General features: G+C 40.0%; 1 protein-coding gene across 1 annotated transcript; it reads right to left on the reverse strand.

Annotated features, from left to right (window-relative positions):
• Window positions 1-226: 226 nt before the first annotated feature.
• LOC129744834 (odorant receptor 22c-like) lies at window positions 227-1253 on the reverse strand. The gene is made up of 3 exons (XM_055737562.1): window positions 756-1253; window positions 504-602; window positions 227-437 (listed from the first exon to the last, which is right to left on the reverse strand). The coding sequence occupies exons 1-3, from the start codon at window positions 1212-1214 to the stop codon at window positions 231-233; spliced, it is 765 nt and encodes a 254-aa protein (XP_055593537.1). The 5' UTR covers window positions 1215-1253; the 3' UTR covers window positions 227-230.
• Window positions 1254-22080: the final 20827 nt, after the last annotated feature.

A 22080-nucleotide genomic window follows, 5' to 3' on the forward strand; every position in this document is an offset into this window, starting at 1 on the left:
TTAATATGCAAGTTTGGGAAGCGGTCATCCGATCTTGTTCAACTCATTTTTGACGGTCGCCATTGAAGAATAATTCTCACGGTATATTTCAAGCTATCCTCGAAAGACTAAGGACAATGTCAATTATTTAAAAAAAATACTTATAGGTAACAGATGATTTCTAGTAGTTCCAAATTCTAATTATACAGAGTTTAATAACGTTTCTTGGGAATTTACCACAAAACAGCAGCTTAAAACCTCTCCTTCAGAATCAGATAGTACGAGTACGAAGCCTGCACAACCTGTCCGAATCGGACGATATCCACAAAGTAGAATTTGGCGGCAGTGATGCCAACCTTCCGCTGGCTGCGCTGAATCATCAGTCGAATCTGCTTCTGAATCTGGACCGGCTCACGGTACCACGGATAGCAGTAGATAACGTTGGCCACCGAAGCAGCCTCCAAAAATAAAAATATTAAATTTCATTTCATTTCTCTCGGTGTTTCAATCCAAATGTGACTTACTTTCTCGCTGAGTTCGTTGCCACTGAAGCAGTAAGCAAACACTTCCACCATCAGGACGGCAAACAAGATCACCATATTGACGACATTCGGACCGTAGGTCTATGAATAATGATGATGATGATGATGAACGACCCTCCCCCGGAGGCCAGCGGCAATAAGGAAGAAGAGCGAAACAAAAAAAAGGTTCCGTTTAATGAATTTGAACTCTGATACTGACCCGTTCATCCGTCCACTTTGTTTGGAGAAACTTACACTCGAAATGTAGAACATCATCAGACAAGAGATGAGCATACAGTTGACAAATTGTGACAGTAGGATGTGTTGCATGGTGCTTTCCAGCAGGTTAGCGTACTCCAAAGCCCGTTGATGAAGTTTAATGATCTGCTGTAGTTCTTGATGGCGTTCGTTACTCTTGTTTATATCATCTTCCGAGCCATCCTTAAAGGAAGCACCCAATGCTTGAATCTTCAACGAAACAAGTTCAAAAAGTGTCGCTCCGTATCGGATGATTGTAAACAAGACCGTTCCCTTCACGGTGCTAAGACAAGCCGAGGCACAAACAGCCGGGGTCAACATACTCATATAGATCACGTAGTGACGGATGTTGTTGCGAATATCCAACCAGTAGAACTGATTTTCCAACGGTAGAACGAACTCAACCGATCCATTGGTCTGCATTGCGCTGAAATAGTTGACAAACGTAGCCGTCATCGGAAGCGGAACGTAGAAGATCAAACAACTCCCGATGAAACAGGCGTAGACCCTCGAATATCGAAATATCTTCCAATTAAAGGCCAGGATTGCAACCCTGCAAGCCTCAGGTTGTCCATCGGCTGCACACTCCCGGAAGGAATCCTGCAATATAGTGATCATCCGCACATAAGATCTCCTACGAAAGGCAAATAGCACCATCGACGATATGAAATCGGTAAAATAAATCAGTTCGGCCGTCCCACGGGCAAAGGAATCGAACCCAACTCCTCCAAATTCGAGCGTTGTTTTCGGTCCCACGAACATGAACGCCATCCAGGAGGCGATGATGGCAAACTTGATGGCCTTCCAGGGTTCACCCCACAGCCCAATCAGCTGCATGGTTTGCATCCCGACCGGGAGCACTTCCAGCGGATTCCGGAAACAACCTCCGAGGAACATTTTGCGAGAACTAATCGAAGGTGGAACGATGCTAACGGGTTTTTAAATGAGTAGCCGATTGTAATCAAAAACTAATTTTTGCATTTTTTATCGGAAATGTGGATTTGTTTTGCAAACATTGAATTTTTAATTGTTCTGAGATTTTGGTATCATTTGTTACTGTTGCGGATTTGTTGGGAAATAATTTGCTGTTTATGTTATGAAAATTTCACATTTTTGTTCTTGAAATAGCATTTTTTGCACGCTTCCAATCACTATGACTGATAATCTATGAATTTAATAGGAAGCGTTTTTTGTTGTAGGGAGTAATTGTCTGTCTTGTGCGAGTGTGATTTTATAGCATGATTGATTGAAAATAAGACTCTAAATATTTGTGTACCATGGGTGCATATTCAAGAAAGAATTTCTAAATTTGTAAACCTTGCAGGACAAAAAAAATCTTATTCTAAATTTCTGAAAAATTCTGTAATGAATGTAGTTAATTTACTGGATGAATGCACTTTTTTTTTAATTTCTCCGAAAAATGACATTTTGGAAGGGATTAAGGTAACTAATATTTAATTGCGAAGTTTCGCAAAGAAACTGTCTTCTTACCAAAGTCTTTCCCTTTTATCCATCGAGGATTCGTCCTCGGATGTTAATTCGAGTTGAGCGATATTAACAACCCGGTTCACCACTACTGCTACTTGCACCACTATATCCACTGACTTTATAGACATGACACTTAGAAGAAAAAAAAATCTGACTATTTTCGTTATTGCGAACCTGCATAATTTGACCAAAAATTACCCTGTTGAAGAAATTTTACTGTTCAGCCGGATTGTATCACTTTACAATTTACAATTTCATCAAAAGCGATCGATGCGCACTCTGGAATCACCATTGCATACTGTTGGAAATTTTTTCCCACAAATGAAATCGAGTGTACCGTCAGTGTGGTTAGTGCTTTATCCGTGATGGGGTTAAGGGCCAGGCGCCTACCAATCAACTGACAATGACGGGCTTCATCCAAACATACGCTAAGAGATTACACCCCAGTTGGCTAAAAATCTCTCATTCAAATGCAAAATTACTTATTGAGATCATACACAGAGATTCCAACTGATTTTCAAAAAAGTCTGAAAGACTCATTCCGTCGATAAAATACAGGAGCAAAAAATTTTCAGTTCACATTTTTTTTTCGATCGGTTTTACGTTTCGATCTTTTGAGGCCGCCTTCAGTGAACAATAATGTTTAAATTCGTTAAATTCTCTGAAAGTGGTTTTTATTCATTTAAGTTTCAATTTTATGATACTGGATAGTGTTGATATAAAAATAAGCAAAAATAAGATGTTTTCTGATGCTATTATGTGAAACTTTATAAAACGTTTTCCATTTGGCTTGAAACCCAATCCTTCTAAGAACCACAAACGCCATACATTAATCAAACGGCTGTCCAAATTGCAGCTTTGTATCGTAGTACCAGACACAAAAAATAACGCTAAGAAGCACCTTCCGTGAGAACCATCGCACTGATTGCAGGGCTCTTGGAAGAACGGAAAACCATTTCGGCCACGGGGGAAGTCGCCCGGTTTAGTCGGGAAGGAGAATATTAAAAAAAATAGGTAGCACCCCGATCACTGGGCACGAGCGTAACCGCGCGCCGCCCGGATTGGAGTGACTTTTGACAGCTACAAGCTAATAATGATGGCGGCTGACGTTATGGAAGCAAATGGAGCAAACAAAAACAACACATTTAGGTAGGTAGGTGCATCACCATCAGCATAAGTTGAAGTCGGAGTCGAAGTCTCGAAATCGTAGTCATGAAGAGGATTGCGCCGTCAGGTCGTGATCCCAATTTTTCGCGGTTCCGATTCCGGGCTGAAGCTTTTTGCTTCTTCCTCTGTTTCGAGGAGTCGTGACCAAGTTTGACAGTAGCAGAACCACCCACCGCTAAACCAGAAACTTCAAGAGAAGTGAAGTGGATGTACCATGTCACTTACTTTCCAGTGATGTGTTTAAGGGGGCGTGCTTTTGGTGTAAGCTCAGGACTAAATCTGGCAAATTGGATGTTATTTCGATGATGATGGTTGTTTGTTTGTATGTTTATTTATTTACATTAAGCATACAGATAAAAAAAGCGGATTGCGGAATAATAAGCGTTGAACCAGTTCACGGTATCCATTTTCCAATTAATGTGATCACGTCTTAAAATAATCGTGACTAAAGGGTTTAGTTTTTTAAAGCTGACAGTGCCAGAGAAAACAAAAAAAAAAATGAAAATTCGATGATTTGTTTTGGTCCTTCAAGCCGGATTGTAGGACCTCCACCAGCCAATATTGACAGGTGTTCTTAAATATCCCTACCTCAAAAATTGTAATCGTCACTTGGAAACTATTAAACCGACACCAGCAGCTGTTCGCTGCTGATAGTTTCACACGCCATAATCGATCGAAGCCCTAATGAAGAAAATGTTAATGATTTTCCGAACCAAATTTTCCCCTCCATTCGATTCCCAACTTGTTCCTCTGTTTGTGGTAATCGATGTTATCGGGTTATACAAATTGGCCGGATCACCCGCGTTTGAGGGTTGGAAATTGACAAATTTTCTACGGGTTTTTCCCTTTTTCCGTTTCATTTCTCGTACTATTCGGGGTCAATCAACGAAACGTGCGTGTCATGTCTTCCAATCGAGGAGGGTTCGCTGACCTTTATTTTTTCGAACGACCGGCTCTGTCCATCTGGCTTGTGCTCGGATTTTCCCGAAGAAATTCACACAAACGGAGCCAAATGTAAACAGACATCGCAGCTGCTAGAAGTTGTGATGATTTTGACGCCATGTGGGTGGAAGCTGTTGTCTGTCTGCCGCTGCAGTCTTTGAGACAGCAGCACCACAAAGTTGCATTCAACAATCGGCTCGTTTTACATTTGAGTTTGAATGGCTAATAAAACTTGTCACTTCCCAACTTCCCATCCACCCACACACGCTCTAGAGCCATGAATAAAAGCTGCTAACAGACGGAGGTTAATGTTTGTTTGGGTCTTTTAAGGCTCAGAAAATGGGCAAAATTCCCATCAAATGGGAACCAAAGTAGAGCGTGACAACAATTTTTATTATTTAACTCTTAAAATGTTGGTCCTTCTAACATACGCAGATGGCCTATCTTGCTTAAAAAACCCTCACTGAAATATAATTTAAGTTTTCAATATTTGACACGCCCTAACGAAAATCATTTCCCAGATAGATCCGCCCTTATTTGAGTCATTTTAAAAGCCCTTTTACCCTAAACTCTCCTAAATTATCTACTCAGTTTATTACTGTTTATAAGAATTTTTCTTTTCATTAGTACTGGAAGGAAAACAACCGTGCGAAAGCGCTCTTACTTTCGGATGATTCACGGCATCCAGTGTCATTTATCACTACTAGTTTTATTACCAACATGACTGTGAACTCAAAATGAAACTAGCCGTTATTAATAAACCTTTCTTTTTTCGTTTCTTTGCAGGTAAATATAGTTCCGACCTCTTGCGGGTGATCTTTTATGGTGATGCTTTTGTGACATGATTATGGATGGTTAATCAAAGTTGAGTGAGCTTTGAGTGAGTGAGTAAATATCTAATCTAAGGTTGAGTAGGCGGTTGAGGTGGTGATATTTGTGCGTGCTTTCATTCGCTCAATTTTCCGGTGAGAAACTAGAAATTAAGATTATATTTTCATGCTGCACGACTCTATATTTTTTAATATTTTTGAGTCAAAACTAAAATTTTAAAATCACACTGTTTTAGCATGAATTGTATCCATTACCTCTAATCACTTTTTCTGATAGAGGCTGAAAATGAATCCGGATTCTATTAGACCTATTAGACAGGGATGGTAATCACTTTTCCTTGAGGGAGTTGGCTGCTTTTCTCGATACAAACCTAGAAAATCTCTTGGCGAAACTTTGCCAACCTTCGCTGTGCTAAACATTTAGAAATAGCTGGCCTAGGATACCTCTCCCAATACCCGCTATTGTTACGCTGAGCTTGAAACTCTTAAGGGACCTGGCCAATCATATGCCTGGACCCCGAATGGAATAGCTTTAGGACCACTGAAGTTGTGACCCGACAGAGACCGACGAACTGGTAGAAGCATAGGTAGTATGGAACGCAGCTGAGGAGAGAGCAATTCCAAGAGCTGCGAAGTGTCCAAGAGCAAAAAAAGGCCTTTGTGCAAAACAAAGTCCCAAGGCGCCTCAAGACTCGACAGGCTGCACTTAGGGGCCTGGAAAGTAAATAAGATGCAAGAAAAAAGTGGATATTACAGAGCACAAAAGTGTCAATCGTGGTCAACACTCAGAAAAGATCTACGTCTTCTGACAGATGCTAACGGAAGCTGAGCTTGCTAACACCTTGGTGGGAACGTAAACGAAATCGTCTGGACTCGTTTTGGTGAAATAACCGTTGAGACGAAAAAGTGTAAGTCCTACATAACTATGACGGGAGAAGTTCTTGGTGGCATATCCTTAGCTAGTTCACGTGTGGTTCAGTATTAGGATAACCTTGAAGAGGGGGTCGAGCCGAGTCGAGTCGAGTCGAGTCGAGTCGAGTCGAATTTAATCGAATCGAGTAGAGTAGAGTAGAGTAGAGTAGAGTAGAGTAGAGTAGAGTAGAGTAGAGTAGAGTTAGAGTAAGAGTAGAGTCGAGTCGAGTCGAGTCGAGTCGAGTCGAGTCGAGTCGAGTCGAGTCGAGTCGAGTCGAGTCGAGTCGAGTCGAGTCGAGTCGAGTCGAGTCGAGTCGAGTCGAGTCGAGTCGAGTCGAGTCGAGTCGAGTCGAGTCGAGTAGAGTAGAGTAGAGTAGAGTAGTAGAGCAGAGCAGAGTAGTTGAGTAGAGTAGAGTAGAGTAGAGTAGAGTAGAGTAGAGTAGAGTAGAGTAGAGTAGAGTAGAGTAGAGTAGAGTAGAGTAGAGTAGAGTAGAGTAGAGTAGAGTAGAGTAGTTATTAATCTTCAAAAATGGGCTAACTTTTTTAACGGTGGTATTCAGAACTGTTAATGAGGCGTCAATATGTTCGACCGCCTCGACTCATTAATAGTGATTGATACCATCCTTAAAAAAGTTAGCCCATTTTTGAAGCTTAATAACTTTCTTATCTTAACTCTAATTGAAATGCAATCTTCGGATGAAATTTTTTTCATAATTTAGGCTTTAAGAAAATCCGTTTTTGAAAGAAATCGGCCGACGGGAACCAAAGTTATTGATTAAAAACTGGATTTCCAATGTTTTTCAAGAACAACATGTCTCGAAATCCCATACAAACTTCAGGCTCGTTGGGCGTTTGGCATGAGATCTTGTACTAGGACAAGGATTCAGTCTGCAGCGCATAACATTTCACAGGTTTTGAATTTCCCATACAAATTTGGGGCAGTCTAGTCTAGGGCTTCACAAAACTTCCCAGATGATTCCCAGCGAAGACGTTATCTTACACTGACTCGAGTGACTCACCTGCCGACGACATGAAGTTACTCTATCCGAAAGTATTCCGTGGCGTGAATACTCTTTTCCCTACAAGTTCGACTGCGCCGAAGTTAAAGTCTTATCTCCGCAGTTTCCGTCGTTGAGAGCGCTTTCTACTTGGATAATACGCGGCGTTAGGGTATCCTACACAACCTTCGCGACGTACCTAGCAACCTCGGCATACGCAGAAGGTAAAGTCTTCGTATGCTTTACTGCCTGGTTTAGACGCACACTACTCAGAAGCTCCCTGGCGAAGGAGTTACCCTATACCAGTCGCGAACTAGTGCTGGTTCCAACTCCTCTGCAGGGCAGTCATGATCCGGGTGAACCCATCGCTGACTACGCGTCAAGTGTTCGCATCCCCACACATCTCCCTTACGATTGTGCAGAAGTCGTGGCCACATATCTAAACCATCGCGATGGTGGTACTGCATGAAGCATCCGTGATCAGTAGAGTGCCCCAAATGACCCGACTTTTGAATAAGTTATACGCTGCAGGCTAAAATTGATCCTTGGCCTAGTACAAGATCTCATGCCAAATTTGGGCCAGAACGGATCACGTTTAGGGGTCGCTCAACGAGCCTGAAGTTTGTATGGGATTTCGAGACATTTTGTTCGGGAGAAACATGAAAAACCAGTTTTTTATCTATAACTTTGGTTCCCGTCGGCCGATTTCTTAAAGCCTAAATTATGACAAATATTTCATCCGAAGGCTGCATTTCGATAAAAGTTAAGATAAAAAAGTTATAAGGCTTCAAAAATGGGCTAACTTTTTTAACGGTGGTATTCAGCACTGTTAATGAGGCGCCAATATGTTCGACCGCCTCGACTCATTAACAGTGATGAATACCATCCTTAAAAAAGTTAACCCATTTTTGAAGCCTTACAACTTTCTTATCTTTACTCTAATTGAAATGCAGTCTTCGGATGAAATATTTTTCATAATTTAGGCTTTAAGAAAACCCGTTTTTGAAAGAAATCGGCCGACGGGAACCAAAGTTATTGATGAAAAACTGGTTTTTCATGTTTCTCCCGAACAAAATGTCTCAAAATCCCATATAAACTTCAGGCTCGTTGAGCGACCCCTAAACGTGATCCGATCTGGCCCAAATTTGGCATGAGATCTTGTACTAGGCCTAGGATCAATTTAAACCTGCAGCGCATAACATTTCAAAGGTTTTGAATTTCCCATACAAATTTGTAGCAGTCTAGTGACCAGTCAAGAATTCCGTTATGCAGAGATACACCTCTCTATGTCTCCGAATCATCTAAAATCCGACATTAGGGATCAAGCGGTGGGTCAACCGGTCGCGTTCCGAGCTCTCCCACTGGTCCTCCAGTTGGACATCGAGACCTCTCTGGCATATTTCCGCACATGTGCCTGTGCTCATAGCAGAAGATATCTTCCTCTAGCAAGACCGAGATGGGCATGACCCCCGCCACAACGTCAGCAGCTACCGAGGACACCGTTCGGTATGCACTGATAACTCGCAGGTTCATTAGCCGCTGCACGCTGCAGAGCTTCTACATATTAAACTGCTTGCTCAAGGCTGCCTAGAGTAGAGGCTAGAGAGAGAGGCTTCCGCTCCGTACCACAAAATGAAAGAGGTCATGCTCACCTGGACCCTCCTTCCAGCGGATTGCCAAGTTGTTGGAGATGGTCCGCTTGAATCCGATTGCGTACGGTCCAGCTGAAATCGTCCCTAATTGTGCTCAATCAGGTTTATGTTCAGCATAATCTTGGTGTTGTGGTGAGCCAGACGCAAGCTCTTGGAGCGCATCCAACTATCCACCTTCTCGATCGCTACTGTGGCGAGTAACTGGACCTCTTCCGATGTTCCACAATACTCTGCCGAGTCTGCGGAGCCTGAGGAACCCCTGCCGAGACACTCACTGTTTCCAGTTCCTTACTGGTCTTATACTGTAGTAGGAGGTTACTGAAGCGACACTCCACCATCTTACAGATATATGCCGGAATCCTCAATCGAATGAGCGACGACGCAATCGCTGGCCAACAGACGCTGTTGAAGGCGTTCTTCACGTCAAGGGTGACTGCGCAAAACCGGTCCCTTCTTCAGCCTGGCTGCGTCTACCGCTTCGATGACTAGTCGAATGGCATCCACCGTGCTGTGGCCTTTCCGAAAACCAAACTGTTTTTCGGGTAGGTCGTTCGCACCTCCGGTGTAGAGCTGTATCCTGCTTTGGACGACTTTCTCTAGCACCTTTCCAGCAGTATCCAGGAGGCATATCGGGCGATATGCTACCGTGGTTAGAAGAATTCTAGGAAGATGAACGTGACGGGTTGTGGTTAGGATGAGCAATTCTTGGTCAAAACGGCAGAAGTCTAGTCGTTGACGAGAGGTCTAACTTTGAGTCCTTAGAAAAGACGTCAAGTATTGAGTTGTTGAAATCAGACGTCTCTTGCTGCTCTTTGGATAATGGCAGTTCGGCATAGCCAATGAGTCGATGACCTTCGACGCAGTATCATAATATGCTGTTTCGAAGATGCGGTGTGTCCTCCAACAGTAATGTCTATGTGTTTCACAACTCTTTGGTTGGTCACAGCGCTTTGGCAATAGCTTCCCAGATAGTGTTGTTGAAGGCATTTTTAATTTCGATCGTCACAATGGCGCAATGTTGAACACCTGTTCTCTTCTTCCGATATGCGCGTTTTGCGTACTCTGTCACCAATCGGATGACGTTCACTGTGGATCTCCCTTTCCGAAAACCGAACTGTCTGTTAGTTAGTCCATTTTCACCCTCTGTGCAGATAGTTAGTCTGTTGAAGATTATACTTCTAGTAACCTACTTTATCAAGGGAAAAAGGGCTAAAAGCCTGAGTCGATGGATTGTGATAGAGAAACAACAAAGAGATCAATAGTGAGCAAAGAGCAGATACGAGATATACATGGAGTATCGATAGAAGACCCAGGGGTCGACCGACGGAGCTCGACATGTACGCATACTGAAGCATATTTCGTCACGTTCAACGTGGTGAAATTGGCTAACGCGCCTTTGTACTGAAGCGGCAATTGCGGGTTCGAATCCTGCCGGTGAGCCGTTGTATCTTTTTCGAGAAACTCTTAATATAAACTGCTTATGTTCTTTCTTTCTTTGTTATCTCATGTTTCTCTAATACTTCCCATCACCTTTGAATAAAGGTTTTTAGTTTGTGATGTTGAAAACCTGACTCGTTAAACTTGTCATGTTATTGATGGGAGTTGAATATTTTTTGGACAAGGTGATTTTTTTTCCATTACTTATGTAAACTGCATACCGACTGCGTCCAAAACAGAACCATTTTTCCGTTCAGAATGTATAAAACATTCCTTTTGGAAAGGCGGAACAAAGCAAATACCCAAACACAGGAATTACGGTTTCCTGCATCCGAAAAGGAAACTTGTCCAGTCCACACACAACTGTTTGACTTCCGAAAGTCACGACCGGCTTTTCAGCCTGGTCTTCATTGCGGTTTTTTTTCCGCCACCAAGAAAATCGAACAACAAGAACCAGTGTAGTCACAACATCATCACCGTCGATTTGTGAGCCCCGGAAAGAAGCAGCCGAATGAGTAATGATCAGTTCTCATGGCCCACTGCGCGCCCTCACATCATCCTCAATTCGTTCGGACGAAATGAATGAACGCAAACAATCAACATCAACATCACATCGATCCAAGTAACCTCCCGATGTGATGTTTTTGCATCCATTTTCTCCGCTCGGGGCCAGCCAGAAAAACGGCGCATGCTTGAATGCACCCAACTAGACTTACAAAAGGCTGCCTTAGTGCGTATGCATATGTATGGTTGGGGTTTTCGAAATATGTTAAATGCAGCTTCAGACAGCCTTAATGTGTTTGGTTTTCTCGTCCCCTTCTAGGAGCGCGGACTTTGGGTTTTGACTTCTCGGGAAGCCACAAGCTATTATTATTAATGTTAATATTCATCATAAAAAGTTCTGGCGGCCGCAATGTTTGTAACACCAATAATGACAGCAGCATCAACACTTTCGAGGGGGTAGAAGTTGGAAGATTTGGAAAGTGCATTACAGGAACACGCTCGTTCAAATATTGACAAACTTTCAGGCGCAATCTCATGGTTCTCCCAATCACGAGAGGTGCTAGTTTTCAAATTTACTCTGGTTAAACAAGCACTTTCCTTCGTGATTGGGTTTGTGATTTCGTACAAAATGTACGTGTAGAGTCTTATTCAATTAAATCTCAGCTGATTATACCTGGTAAATTGACTAGTTTTAATCCAATTAGTTTATTCGATCAAATGATAATGCACTGCTAGCTGAATGTCCTTAAGTAAAGATGCATTTGCGTACCCAAGGGTAAATAATGACCATTTCTCCCGAACATCGAAGTGCATCCGCTAGATGTTTCTAAGACAAATATAGGACCAGGACGCCGACGACCACCGGGAGTGTGAATGAAATGTTTGGAACTGGTCACGGTCATGTTGTTTCCTGGTTGGGTTCCCCGAGAACATCGGCCCCTGGGTCATTAGAGCTATGATAAACGGGTTAGCTACACTAAATGGATGTAGCTTGAGTCCGACTTCGATACTTCCTAACGTTCGAAACATGTTAATGACTGACTGACCAACAACTGAGGGCAGCTCATGATTATCAATTAGCAACGTGTATTGAAAAGTTAATGTTTGTTCTTGTTTCTGGTGGGATTTTCCTCTGTATTTCAATATAATATTCCTTGCATTAGTAATGAAGTGTTAGAAATTCTGAATCTGAATCCCAGCTCGATGAATTTTATCAGGAAGACGGCTCATTTCTCGAACGAGTTTCTCATATCTCGAAGAAAATTTTCACGGTCGCCATGATGAAATCTTGAAATTATCATTTAAAAAAATCCACTTTTTCTCATAAAGTTACATACATATTTTAAGGTCTTTGAATCGCTTTAAGGTAGGATTGCCATCCGTCCCACAAAAGCGGGTCATGTCTCGCTTTTTTCGAAAATGTCCCGCCGTAAATTAGGCTGGAACAAATAACAATTTCTTCTTTTGTTAATTTTTGTGTAATTTGAAACCAATTGGCGGTTTTCGAATGGCTGAATCCTGAAAAATCCTCTGTTATTTCGTTTCTATGAAATTTGTTAAAAATAAGCGTAATCTCAATGTACTATTGTTGGAATTACAGCATATGGTAACTTAAATTAAAAAAAAAAAAAAAATAAAGAAAACATATCTCCATAGGGAATACAATTTTGAAAAAAGATGCCCCTGCCATGTATGTGTTTCATATAATTCAACATTCGCTTTGGTTGGAATTGAAGAAACGAATTACAATTGTAAAATACGATTCGGTTTGAAAAAAAACCGACCGACCCTACGAATTCAATATTGATTTTGAAAAGTATGAAAATTTTGACAATTATGGTCAATATTTTCAATTTTGTCATTTTGCCATTATTGTCATTTTGTCATTATTGTCATTTTTCACAAATTAAAAATTGTGTAAACTTGTAAATTTAGTAAACTTGTAAATTTAGTAAATTTCACAAATTTTTTTTAGATAATAGGGAGAATTTTGCCCATTTTATCATTTTTTTGTTCAATTTTATCACTTTAGAAATATGCATGATATTTTTGTTAAAATTGACTAATTTTACAAAAACTTAAACAAAAAGAACATTGCCCAAAAAAACAATATAGACAAAAATTAAAAAAAAAAAAAATTGAAAAATGAACTTAATTTATAAAAATTTCAAAATTGACATTGCTTCGAGACCAAATTGACCAAATCAAACAAAACTTACGAAAATGACAAAAGTGATGGAATGGACGAAGTTGCCACAAATTATCAAAATCATGAAAATAACTAAATTGGCTAATTTGAAAAGAAATTTGTCAAATTGACCAAATGACAAAACTGATAAAAATCGAAAACAGCCAAATTAGCTCAATTCACAAAATTTACAAAATTTCAGAAATTGACAAACATTGAACTAATTGACAAAAACGTTTAATTTTACAAATAAAAAAAAATAACGAAAATGAAAAAAAGGTGACAACATTGACAAAATTCACAAATTTGATAAAATTGAGAAAATTGATTACATTGACATAATTAATGAAACGGTAAAAATGACGTTATCGACAAAAAGGACAATACAAAGTTGACAAAAAATGATAAATTTTACACCGTTGACAAACTTTACTCAATTGACAAAATTTACGTCAATTGAGCAAAGTTTGTCAACTGTGTAAAATTTATCATTTTTTGTCAACTTTGTCCATTTCGTTAACTTTTTCATTTTTGCCAGTTTGCATTCTTTTTTCCAATTTGGTCATTTTTGACAGTTTTGACATTTTTTGTCATTTTAACATTTTTGTCAATTTTCGTTATAATTTGTATTGGTTGTAATTTTTGTCAATTTAGTTTTTTTTTGTCGTTTCTGTTATTTCAGCCATAGCCATTTTAATTTGTATCATTTTCCTCATCCAATGTCCAATTTAGCTGGTAAACGGTGGATAATGTGCAACACGAGACCCCATAGTGGTCATATCACCTCTTATTCACAACTCCTATCTCTACCTCCCCGCGGTGCCGGCTGGGGTGCGAGTAACCTAAGCGGAGATCGGGTACCCAACCCCGGTGGATGCTTTGGTCGCATGCAGACTGAGAAGGTGGCCGCACGCGTCTGTTCCCCAGGTCAGGGGCGGCGTGCAACAACAACCGAGCGTCTGTTCTCCAGGTCAGGGGCGGCTCAAACAGCGTCTGTCTTGCAGCAAGCGGCTGAATTTATGAAATGCGGCTCCCGCCAGCTAAGTCCAAGATGGCAGCCCCATCGCGGGATAGGGACTTTAGGCTAACAACCTACTGCTCCTAAAATCATTTATTGTTACAGAAACTGAGAGAAGAAATAACCGAATTGGAACTTTGGCAACGACTTTTAGCATGAAAACACGGACTAGAATTGGAACTTGGAATGTTTTGACCCTTGCCCAGCCAGGAAAGCTGGCTCAACTTGCTAGAGAAGCTAGCCGCCTCAAGCTAGAGATATTGGGACTGAGCGAAGTCCGTTGGCCTAACACTGGAGAACACAAGACACAGTCCGGGCAAGTACTGCTTTACTCTGGCATACGAGGAGAACATGCTACTCGGGAACGAGGAGTTGGTTTCCTGTTAAGCCCGCAGGCCCATGCGGCCCTCATAAGATGGGAACCGATAAACGAAAGAATAATCGTAGCCAGATTCAGAACACGGGTTAGAAACCTTACAATGGTCCAGTGTTATGCGCCAACTGACGTTGCCGATTTGCAGGAGAAAGAGCAGTTTTACAGTCAATTGAACAGCGTGGTTGAGAGAATTCCGAAGGGTGACATTCAAATCCACTTAGGCGACTTCAACGCAAAGATTGGCTCCGATAATCAGGACTTTGAGCGCATCATGGGGCGCCATGGCCTAGGACAGATGAGCGAAAACGGAGAGCTGTTTGTAGAATTTTGTGGCAACAACAACATGGTGATCGGTGGATCGCTCTTCCCCCATCGACCAGCACATAAGGTCACTTGGGTATCCCGAGATGGCCGAACAGAAAATCAAATTGACCACATCTGCATCAGCCGAAAATGGAGAAGGAGCCTTCTTGATGTCCGCAACAAACGGAGCGCAGACATTGCATCTGACCATCACCTCGTCCTTGGCGAGATACGACTGAGAGTTGCACGTGTCCAACGGCGCGAGGAGAAAGTCGGGTGTCGATACGACGTCCGCCGGTTGGAGAATCCAGAGGTGAAAAGGGCATACGTTGAACAGCTAGAATCCCGAGCCTCGGAATTGCCGACAGGCGGTACAGTCGAAGAACAGTGGTGTGGAATCAAGAATGCCTTTATCACGACGAGCCATGGTACTCTCGGTAAAGTTTGTGGAAGACGAAGTGAATGGATGTCGGATGAAACCTGGAGGATGATCGATGATCGGAGAAAGGCGAAAGTCGGAATTGAGCAGGCATGTACCGGGTCAGCCAAAGCAGCCGCCCGCTTACGATATGCGGAGCTGGAAAAGGCAGTTAAACGAGCTTGTAGACGAGACAAGAGAGCCTGGACAAACTCCCTAGCCGAAGAGGGAGAAAGAGCCGCCGCCATTGGAGATATCCGATTATTATATGATATTTCTCGCCGCCTTAGTGGTGCAAGGACTAATGCAAGAATGCCGCTGAAAAACCGAGCAGGTCAGCTGCTGACAGATCGAACAGATCAGCTCAAGCGTTGGACTGAGCATTTTGATCAATTTTTTCGAGTTACAAATAGCAATGGCCAACAGAACCCGCAGCTCGAGGCGCCCACAGTAAGTCGCATTAATGGCGTCAACTCGGAAGCGCCCTCGCTGGCTGAAATAGAAGCGGCAATCAAGGACATGAAATCCAACAAAGCGCCTGGAATCGATTGCATTCCTGCTGAAATGCTCAAAGCCGACCCTGCCTTGTCAGCACAAATGTTGCACCGTCTATTCGCTGACATTTGGGATACTGCAACATTCCCGGCCGACTGGATGCAGGGTATCCTCGTAAAGGTCCCAAAGAAAGGAGACCTGACAGAGTGCGGTAACTGGCGTGGCATAACTTTGATCTGTACAACCCTCAAAGTACTCTGCAAAGTGATCCTGAACAGGATCCAGGAGAAAATCGACGCTACACTCCGACGGCAACAAGCTGGATTCCGATCCGGACGATCATGTGTGGACCACATCACAACGCTACGAATAATACTGGAACAAATCAACGAATTCCAGGACTCTCTTCTGCTGGTGTTCGTTGATTTCGAAAAAGCATTTGACCGACTGAACCACGAAAACATCTGGGCTGCTCTTAGACGACGAGGGGTCCCAGAGAAACTAGTCCATCTCATCGAAGCACAGTACGAGGCATTTTCGTGCAAGGTCTTGCACGACGGTGTCTTGTCCGAACCAATCCCGGTAACTGCTGGAGTGAGACAAGGATGTATTTTGTCACCGCTGCTTTTTCTCATCGTAATGGATGAGATCTTGACTGGATCGATTGACTGTAGACCAAACCGAGGATTGCCGTGGAATCCTTCAACCATGGAGCAACTGAACGACCTTGACCTGGCAGACGATATTGTTTTGCTCGCCCAAACACAACAAGACATGCAGAGCAAACTCGACGACCTCACCGAAAGCTCCAAGGCAGCAGGTCTCAAAATCAATGTCGGAAAGACCAAGTCGATGGAAATCAATACAGAAAATCGTTCCAATTTCGTGGTAGCTGGACAACAGGTTGAGACAGTGGAGTGCTTCCAGTATCTTGGTAGCCAGATTACGCCTGATGGTGGGACCAAGAAGGACATCGAGACCCGGATCAGAAAAGCCCGATTTTCGTTTGCGAGTCTCCGAAACATCTGGCGGTCACGCCAGATCTCTCTTCGAACTAAGATCCGAATCTTCAACTCAAACGTCAAATCCGTATTGCTGTACGGGTGTGAAACTTGGTGCACATATGCGGTGACGACGCGAAAACTGCAAGTTTTTGTGAATCGCTGCCTGCGGAACATCATCCGCGCTTGGTGGCCTGGCAACTGGATCTCAAACGTTGAACTTCATCGCCGGTGTCATCAAAAGGCGCTAGAAATCGAGATTCGGGAACGTAAGTGGAGATGGATTGGGCACACGCTGCGAAGAGATGAAAACGAGATTTGCAGAGAGGCGCTTGACTGGAATCCAGATGGGCATCGAAGAAGAGGCAGGCCCAAAAGCTCGTGGCGGCGAAGTCTAGCCGCTGAAATCTGCACAGTTGACGAGAACCTCGGCTGGCAGCAAGTGAAGACGCTGGCTCCGGATCGCCAGCAGTGGAGATCTTTTATCTCAGCCCTATGCGCCGGTCAATCGGCGCTGGACCCTTAGGTAGGTAGGTAATGTCCAATTTGTCCAATTGGTCTAGTTTGTCAATTTTGTGCATTTTGTAATTTTTTTTCAATTTTGTCAAATTTGTTTTTTTTTTCAATTTTGCCAATTTTTTTTTTTAATTAAGTAGATTTTGTTTTTATTTTAAATTTTTTTATTGTAAAATTTCTCATTGTAATTTTTCTCAGTTTTAGTTCATAGTTGTTGTTGCTTTTGGTATTCTTATAGTTTTTGTCAAAATTTTGTAAGTTTGTCTATTTTAAATTTTGCTAATTTTTTTTTAACTTTTTTAATTTTTATCAATTTAGTCTATTTTGTTGAATTTGTCAATTTAGCAAATCTTGTCAATTTATTTATTTTTAACAATTCTTGAAATTTTGTCAATTTTGGCAATGCTGTTTTTGTATTTCCTATCGTTTTTTTCAAAATTTTGTAAGTTTGTCTATTTGAAATTTTGTCAATTTTTTCGATTCTGTAATTTTTTTTATTACATGTAATTTAGTCTTATTTTGTTAATTTTGTCAATTCAGCAAATCTTGTCAGTTAATTTATTTTTGACAATTCTTGAAATTTTGTCAATTTTGTCAATGTTGTTTTTGTAATTTTTATCGTTTTTGTCAAAATTTTGTAAGTTTCTGCATTTTAAATTTTGTTAATTTATTTTGATTCTGTAATTTTTATACATCTTTTTCATTTTTATCAATCTAGTCTATTTTGTTAATTTTTTCAATTTAGCATATTTTGTCAATTTATTCATTTTTGACTATTCTTGAAATTTTGTCAATTTTGTCGAAGTTGTGAAGTTTGACAATTTTGTAATTTTATCAATCTTGTCATTTTTACCCAGTTTGACATACAAATCATGCAAATTACTTTACTGCGATTTTTTTTTCTTTTAAAACCTTGAGTGATTTGATAAATTCATAAAATCAACCGAATTGACAAGAATGATGAAAAATTTAAAAAGACAAATTAGCTCCATTGCCAAAATTTCAGAAATTTATAAAAGTTAAACTGACAAATTTACCCACATTGACCAATTCGTCCCATTGGTCGAGTTTGTCAATTTTGTGCATTTTGTATTTTTTTTTTCAATTTTACCAAATTTGTCATTTTTTTCAATTCAGTAAATTTTGATTTTTTTTTTCAATTTTATCTTTGTAATTTTTGTCATTTTAGAAGCTGTTGTAGTAGTTGTTGATTTTGTAATTCTTATCGTTTTTTGTCAAAATTTGTCGATTTTAAATTTTGTGATTTTTTTGATTCTGTAATTTTTTTAATAACTTTTCCAATTTTATCATTTAAATTTTATCAATTTAGTCTATTTTGTTAATTTTGTCAATTTTGTTGTTTTTAAATTTTGTAAATTTTTTAAAAACTTTTGCAATTTTATCAATTTAGTCTATTTTGTTAATTTTGTCAATTTAGCAAATCTTGTCAATTTATTTATTTTTGACAATTCTCGAAATTTTGTCAAGGTTGTCAAATTTGACAAATTTGTAATTTTTGTCATTTAACCAGTCTTTTCTTTATTTTTTTCAATTTTGACATCACATATTATCAGTTTACTATACTGCATTTTTTTTATTCTTTTGTTTCTATAATAACTTTGAACCATTTGCACTATTTTTATCCATCGATGCAGTTGGCGGAAAAGCATTGAAAAGACTTTGTTCGATGTTTACTCCTAAGCCTAAAATCATAGAAGTTGAATCGGAAAGCCGGTGTTCTGATAACTGAGCTATTCCTCAGTTGTCGATTATCCTTACTTATGCTTTTATACCCTACTAATATTCTACCAAAAATTTACCTATTAAGAACTTTTTAACACAAAAATGTTTCGCTTTTTTCGGCCGAGTCCCGCTAATTTTTCTATAAATGCCCCGCTTTTTTTTTTAAAACCATCTGGCAACCTACCTTAAGGTAATTTCAAATTTGATTTTATGATATGTTTTATGTATTGCGATAAGCTCTGCTAAGGACTTCAGTTTCTAAACAGGAACTTGTCCTGGTTGCCAATGTGAAATGTTAAATCAACTAATAATTCACATTAGGGACCGTAAGAAGTTTTTTTTATCAGCATTCTAGAGTCGTAAGTAGAAGCATAACACAACACAATACGTAATTGATTATCAATTGAAAACTTGTTTAAAGTATTTTTTTTGTGTTATACAAAATGTTTTAAACTTCCTTCGGATGAGGTTTTCGAATCTCATCCAATTAGGTTAAAGAGGATTGTAATTTTTTTATGATTCAACTCTTTTAGAAAACGAGAGTAAATCAATTGTGTGATTGCTCTTCAAGTGAATCCCATCATATAAGTTGCCAACCAGATAGCATCAATGAAATCGAAATTAAATTAATTGTTACGGTTCAGCTGTTTTCGATCATGAATCATCGACAGTTGTGGAACTGTTGTGACTGAACCGAGCAACAAATTGACAGCGCTCACCTGTGCCTCGAAAGTCGGCAAAGGATGAAGAGAGACCTTCATGCTCAATCAGGCATCGCGCATCAGAATTTCAATCAGAACAATTACTACCTCAATCAAATTCGATTGTGTTGTGTTGTTCGTTCGATTGGTCCCAAAGTCGGTCTGTTCTCTCGGTGTCAAATCGGAATATTTAACACAGTCGTTTCGCAATTGGATTGGGGTTTTGGCTTTGTCAGAAACGAGGTTTCCCTTCCTCAATTGATGGTCGAGAAGTATTGCAAAAAAAAAACTTAAGGCACCAAACAAACATTGATGGAAAAAAATAGGACACACGCGATCCTCATTCTGCGCTGCTGATGGGGTGCTGGGAAAATCGGTTGATTAGAACCCAAAAAAAAGAGTCGTGACGCTCTAAGAGGGGCACACTTGGCAACAAATTACAAATGCCTCTTAGCACTGTGACGTGATGCAGCAACAACAGCTTAAGTGCATGTCTGGTTGCAATGGTTTGCCGATCGATTTCTATCGGATTGGAATCAAGGAAATCTTTGAATTCTTTTTTTTTCTTGCTTTCTTAGTCGACCTAGTCCCTCGCCAGTTGATTTGGAGAGCAAAAACTTCGTCGTTGCAAGGTGGGAAAATCGACATTTCGTGACAAGGTTTGTCGGTTTCGTGTCACTTCCAAGAGTCATTAATTATTTATCGATGTCGCGCTAGGTCCCGTTTACCATTTTTTTTGTAGGTTATGTTTCGGGTGCATCGCAACATGCTTGTCGAACGTCCGATGCGTGTTACATTAACTCGAGAACTCAATTTTATTCCCCTTAAATTGTGATATTTACAGGAAAAAAGGGTTGTTCTCTAGCACGCTTTCAATAAATATAGACACCGAAATCGCCGAAAGCCTTTGACGACCTCTAACCGAAAGCCGCTTTTTAACGGTGGTTTTTCTATCTAGTGTCGAATATTGCTTAGGGCTAAATTGAGCCAAACAAAAAATAAACCGGAGCATACACGTGGGCATGGTGTTCTTAAATCGGCGGTTTTGTCATTGATATTGACCACCACCAGGTTCGAAAGAAGGGGCGTCAGCTAACGTTCGAGTCACGCAATCGAATTTCGATTGAGGGAACATATAATTAGAGCTTCAGAGAGTTGTTGGAGTTGGGCATGGGTTTCTTTTTTCCTGCATGACATTGAATCCGATAGAAAACTTTTACAGTCAGTTTTCACTAACCAATTTTTAAACTTAAGATTTACAACAAAGAACTGACATAAAATAGAAATTTTTTTTTTTTTCAAAATATAAGAAGTGTATTCGAAAAAAAAAAAATGAAACACTTCGCCATTTATTGTGTCAACAATTATGTAATACTGAGTGATTTGCAGCTTTCACAGATCGTCAGCCACCTCAAGTGCTACACATAATTTTTTTCAATTTTTTCTGCTTGTTTACCTCAGAAACATCCTGGCGAACATGCCAACGAAAAGATTTTGGCTGGAAACCTGCCAGGTGCCCACAAAAGCGTTCTTTTTGCTGTCCATTTCGTAATTTTTCAAAATATCTTCCCGCTAGTGGTTCCAATATTTTGCGCACGATTTGACCACCATATTTTGTTTATTTTAACAGCGAATAGCTTTTTACCTTGCTGAAATGAAGTCAGGCCTTTTTATGAGTCAGTTCACTATTATATCTTCCTAGACTCCATAAACAATTTACCATATGAGTTTTGGTCGAATAGTTGATTTCCAGTTGTTTTTGGGTCTCCCACAAGGACTTTCCTGAATTTTTCGCGATCCTGCCCAAAAAATTTAGTCAATGACCCTCTGTATTGGGCGATATCTCAAAAAAACACTTGACAGAACGTCACAAAAATTTGCATATGTAAACAAATCACTAGTAGGTAGCTTCACTGAAAATTTCATCGATTTCCATTAATGCATGTAGAAGTTCTTCACAAAACAAATTGTTGCATTTTTTTCGAATAAACTTCTAATGAAAAAGTTTGGAAGATTCACAATTTCTTCTGTTTTACTATTTCACACATTTCTTCTTTCAATTTGATAATCAAATTTTTCATAGTTTTTTCATACTATGTTTTGGCATATAAAACATTTGTAGTGTGAGTTTTATTTTAGTAAAGTAACTCATAGGCTTGGCTATTACGCTATTTCATTAAGTTTTTTAAAATTGATTGAAAAATAACTGAATCAATCCAATATTTTCGTCTTGTTCACACATTTGAATGGAAGATAAAAAGAAGTTATATGTTGAATGGTGTGAACTTTTTTCCTCCCTTTAAATTAGCATTTGAGAAGAAAATTTTTCAACTTTTTAAAAACAATTTTAAAGGGTCTTTTACCAAATTTTTTTCTACAACGATCAACTATTTAGGGATGGTTTTGCAGATAGAGTTGTAAATTTTTTTTTATTACTCTTATGAACGTTTTGATAGTTACCAAACTTTTGGAAGACCCTTTTTACATTATGAAATTTTTTGTAAATGAGTGTCGTGATTTAAAGATTCTTATTCTTATTTTACAATTCTACACGCTGAGGAAACATAGCAAAAATGTAGGTCCTCATTTAATTTTTACTCACTCATTTTTAGCAATAGTTCTCAGCTCAATTT

The sequence above is a fragment of the Uranotaenia lowii genome, chromosome 2 (genome assembly GCF_029784155.1).
Source record: "Uranotaenia lowii strain MFRU-FL chromosome 2, ASM2978415v1, whole genome shotgun sequence".
Lineage (NCBI taxonomy): Eukaryota > Metazoa > Arthropoda > Insecta > Diptera > Culicidae > Uranotaenia > Uranotaenia lowii.

Bases quoted from the DNA above. Each gene is read 5' to 3' on its own strand.
- LOC129744834 (XM_055737562.1), bottom strand. From the start codon at position 1,214: ATGACGGCTACGTTTGTCAACTATTTCAGCGCAATGCAGACCAATGGA. The intron at 603-755 runs GTAAGTTTCTCC...CATTATTCATAG, and splicing joins TGATGTTCTACATTTCGAGT to ACCTACGGTCCGAATGTCGT. The intron at 438-503 runs GTAAGTCACATT...TTATTTTTGGAG, and splicing joins GCAACGAACTCAGCGAGAAA to GCTGCTTCGGTGGCCAACGT.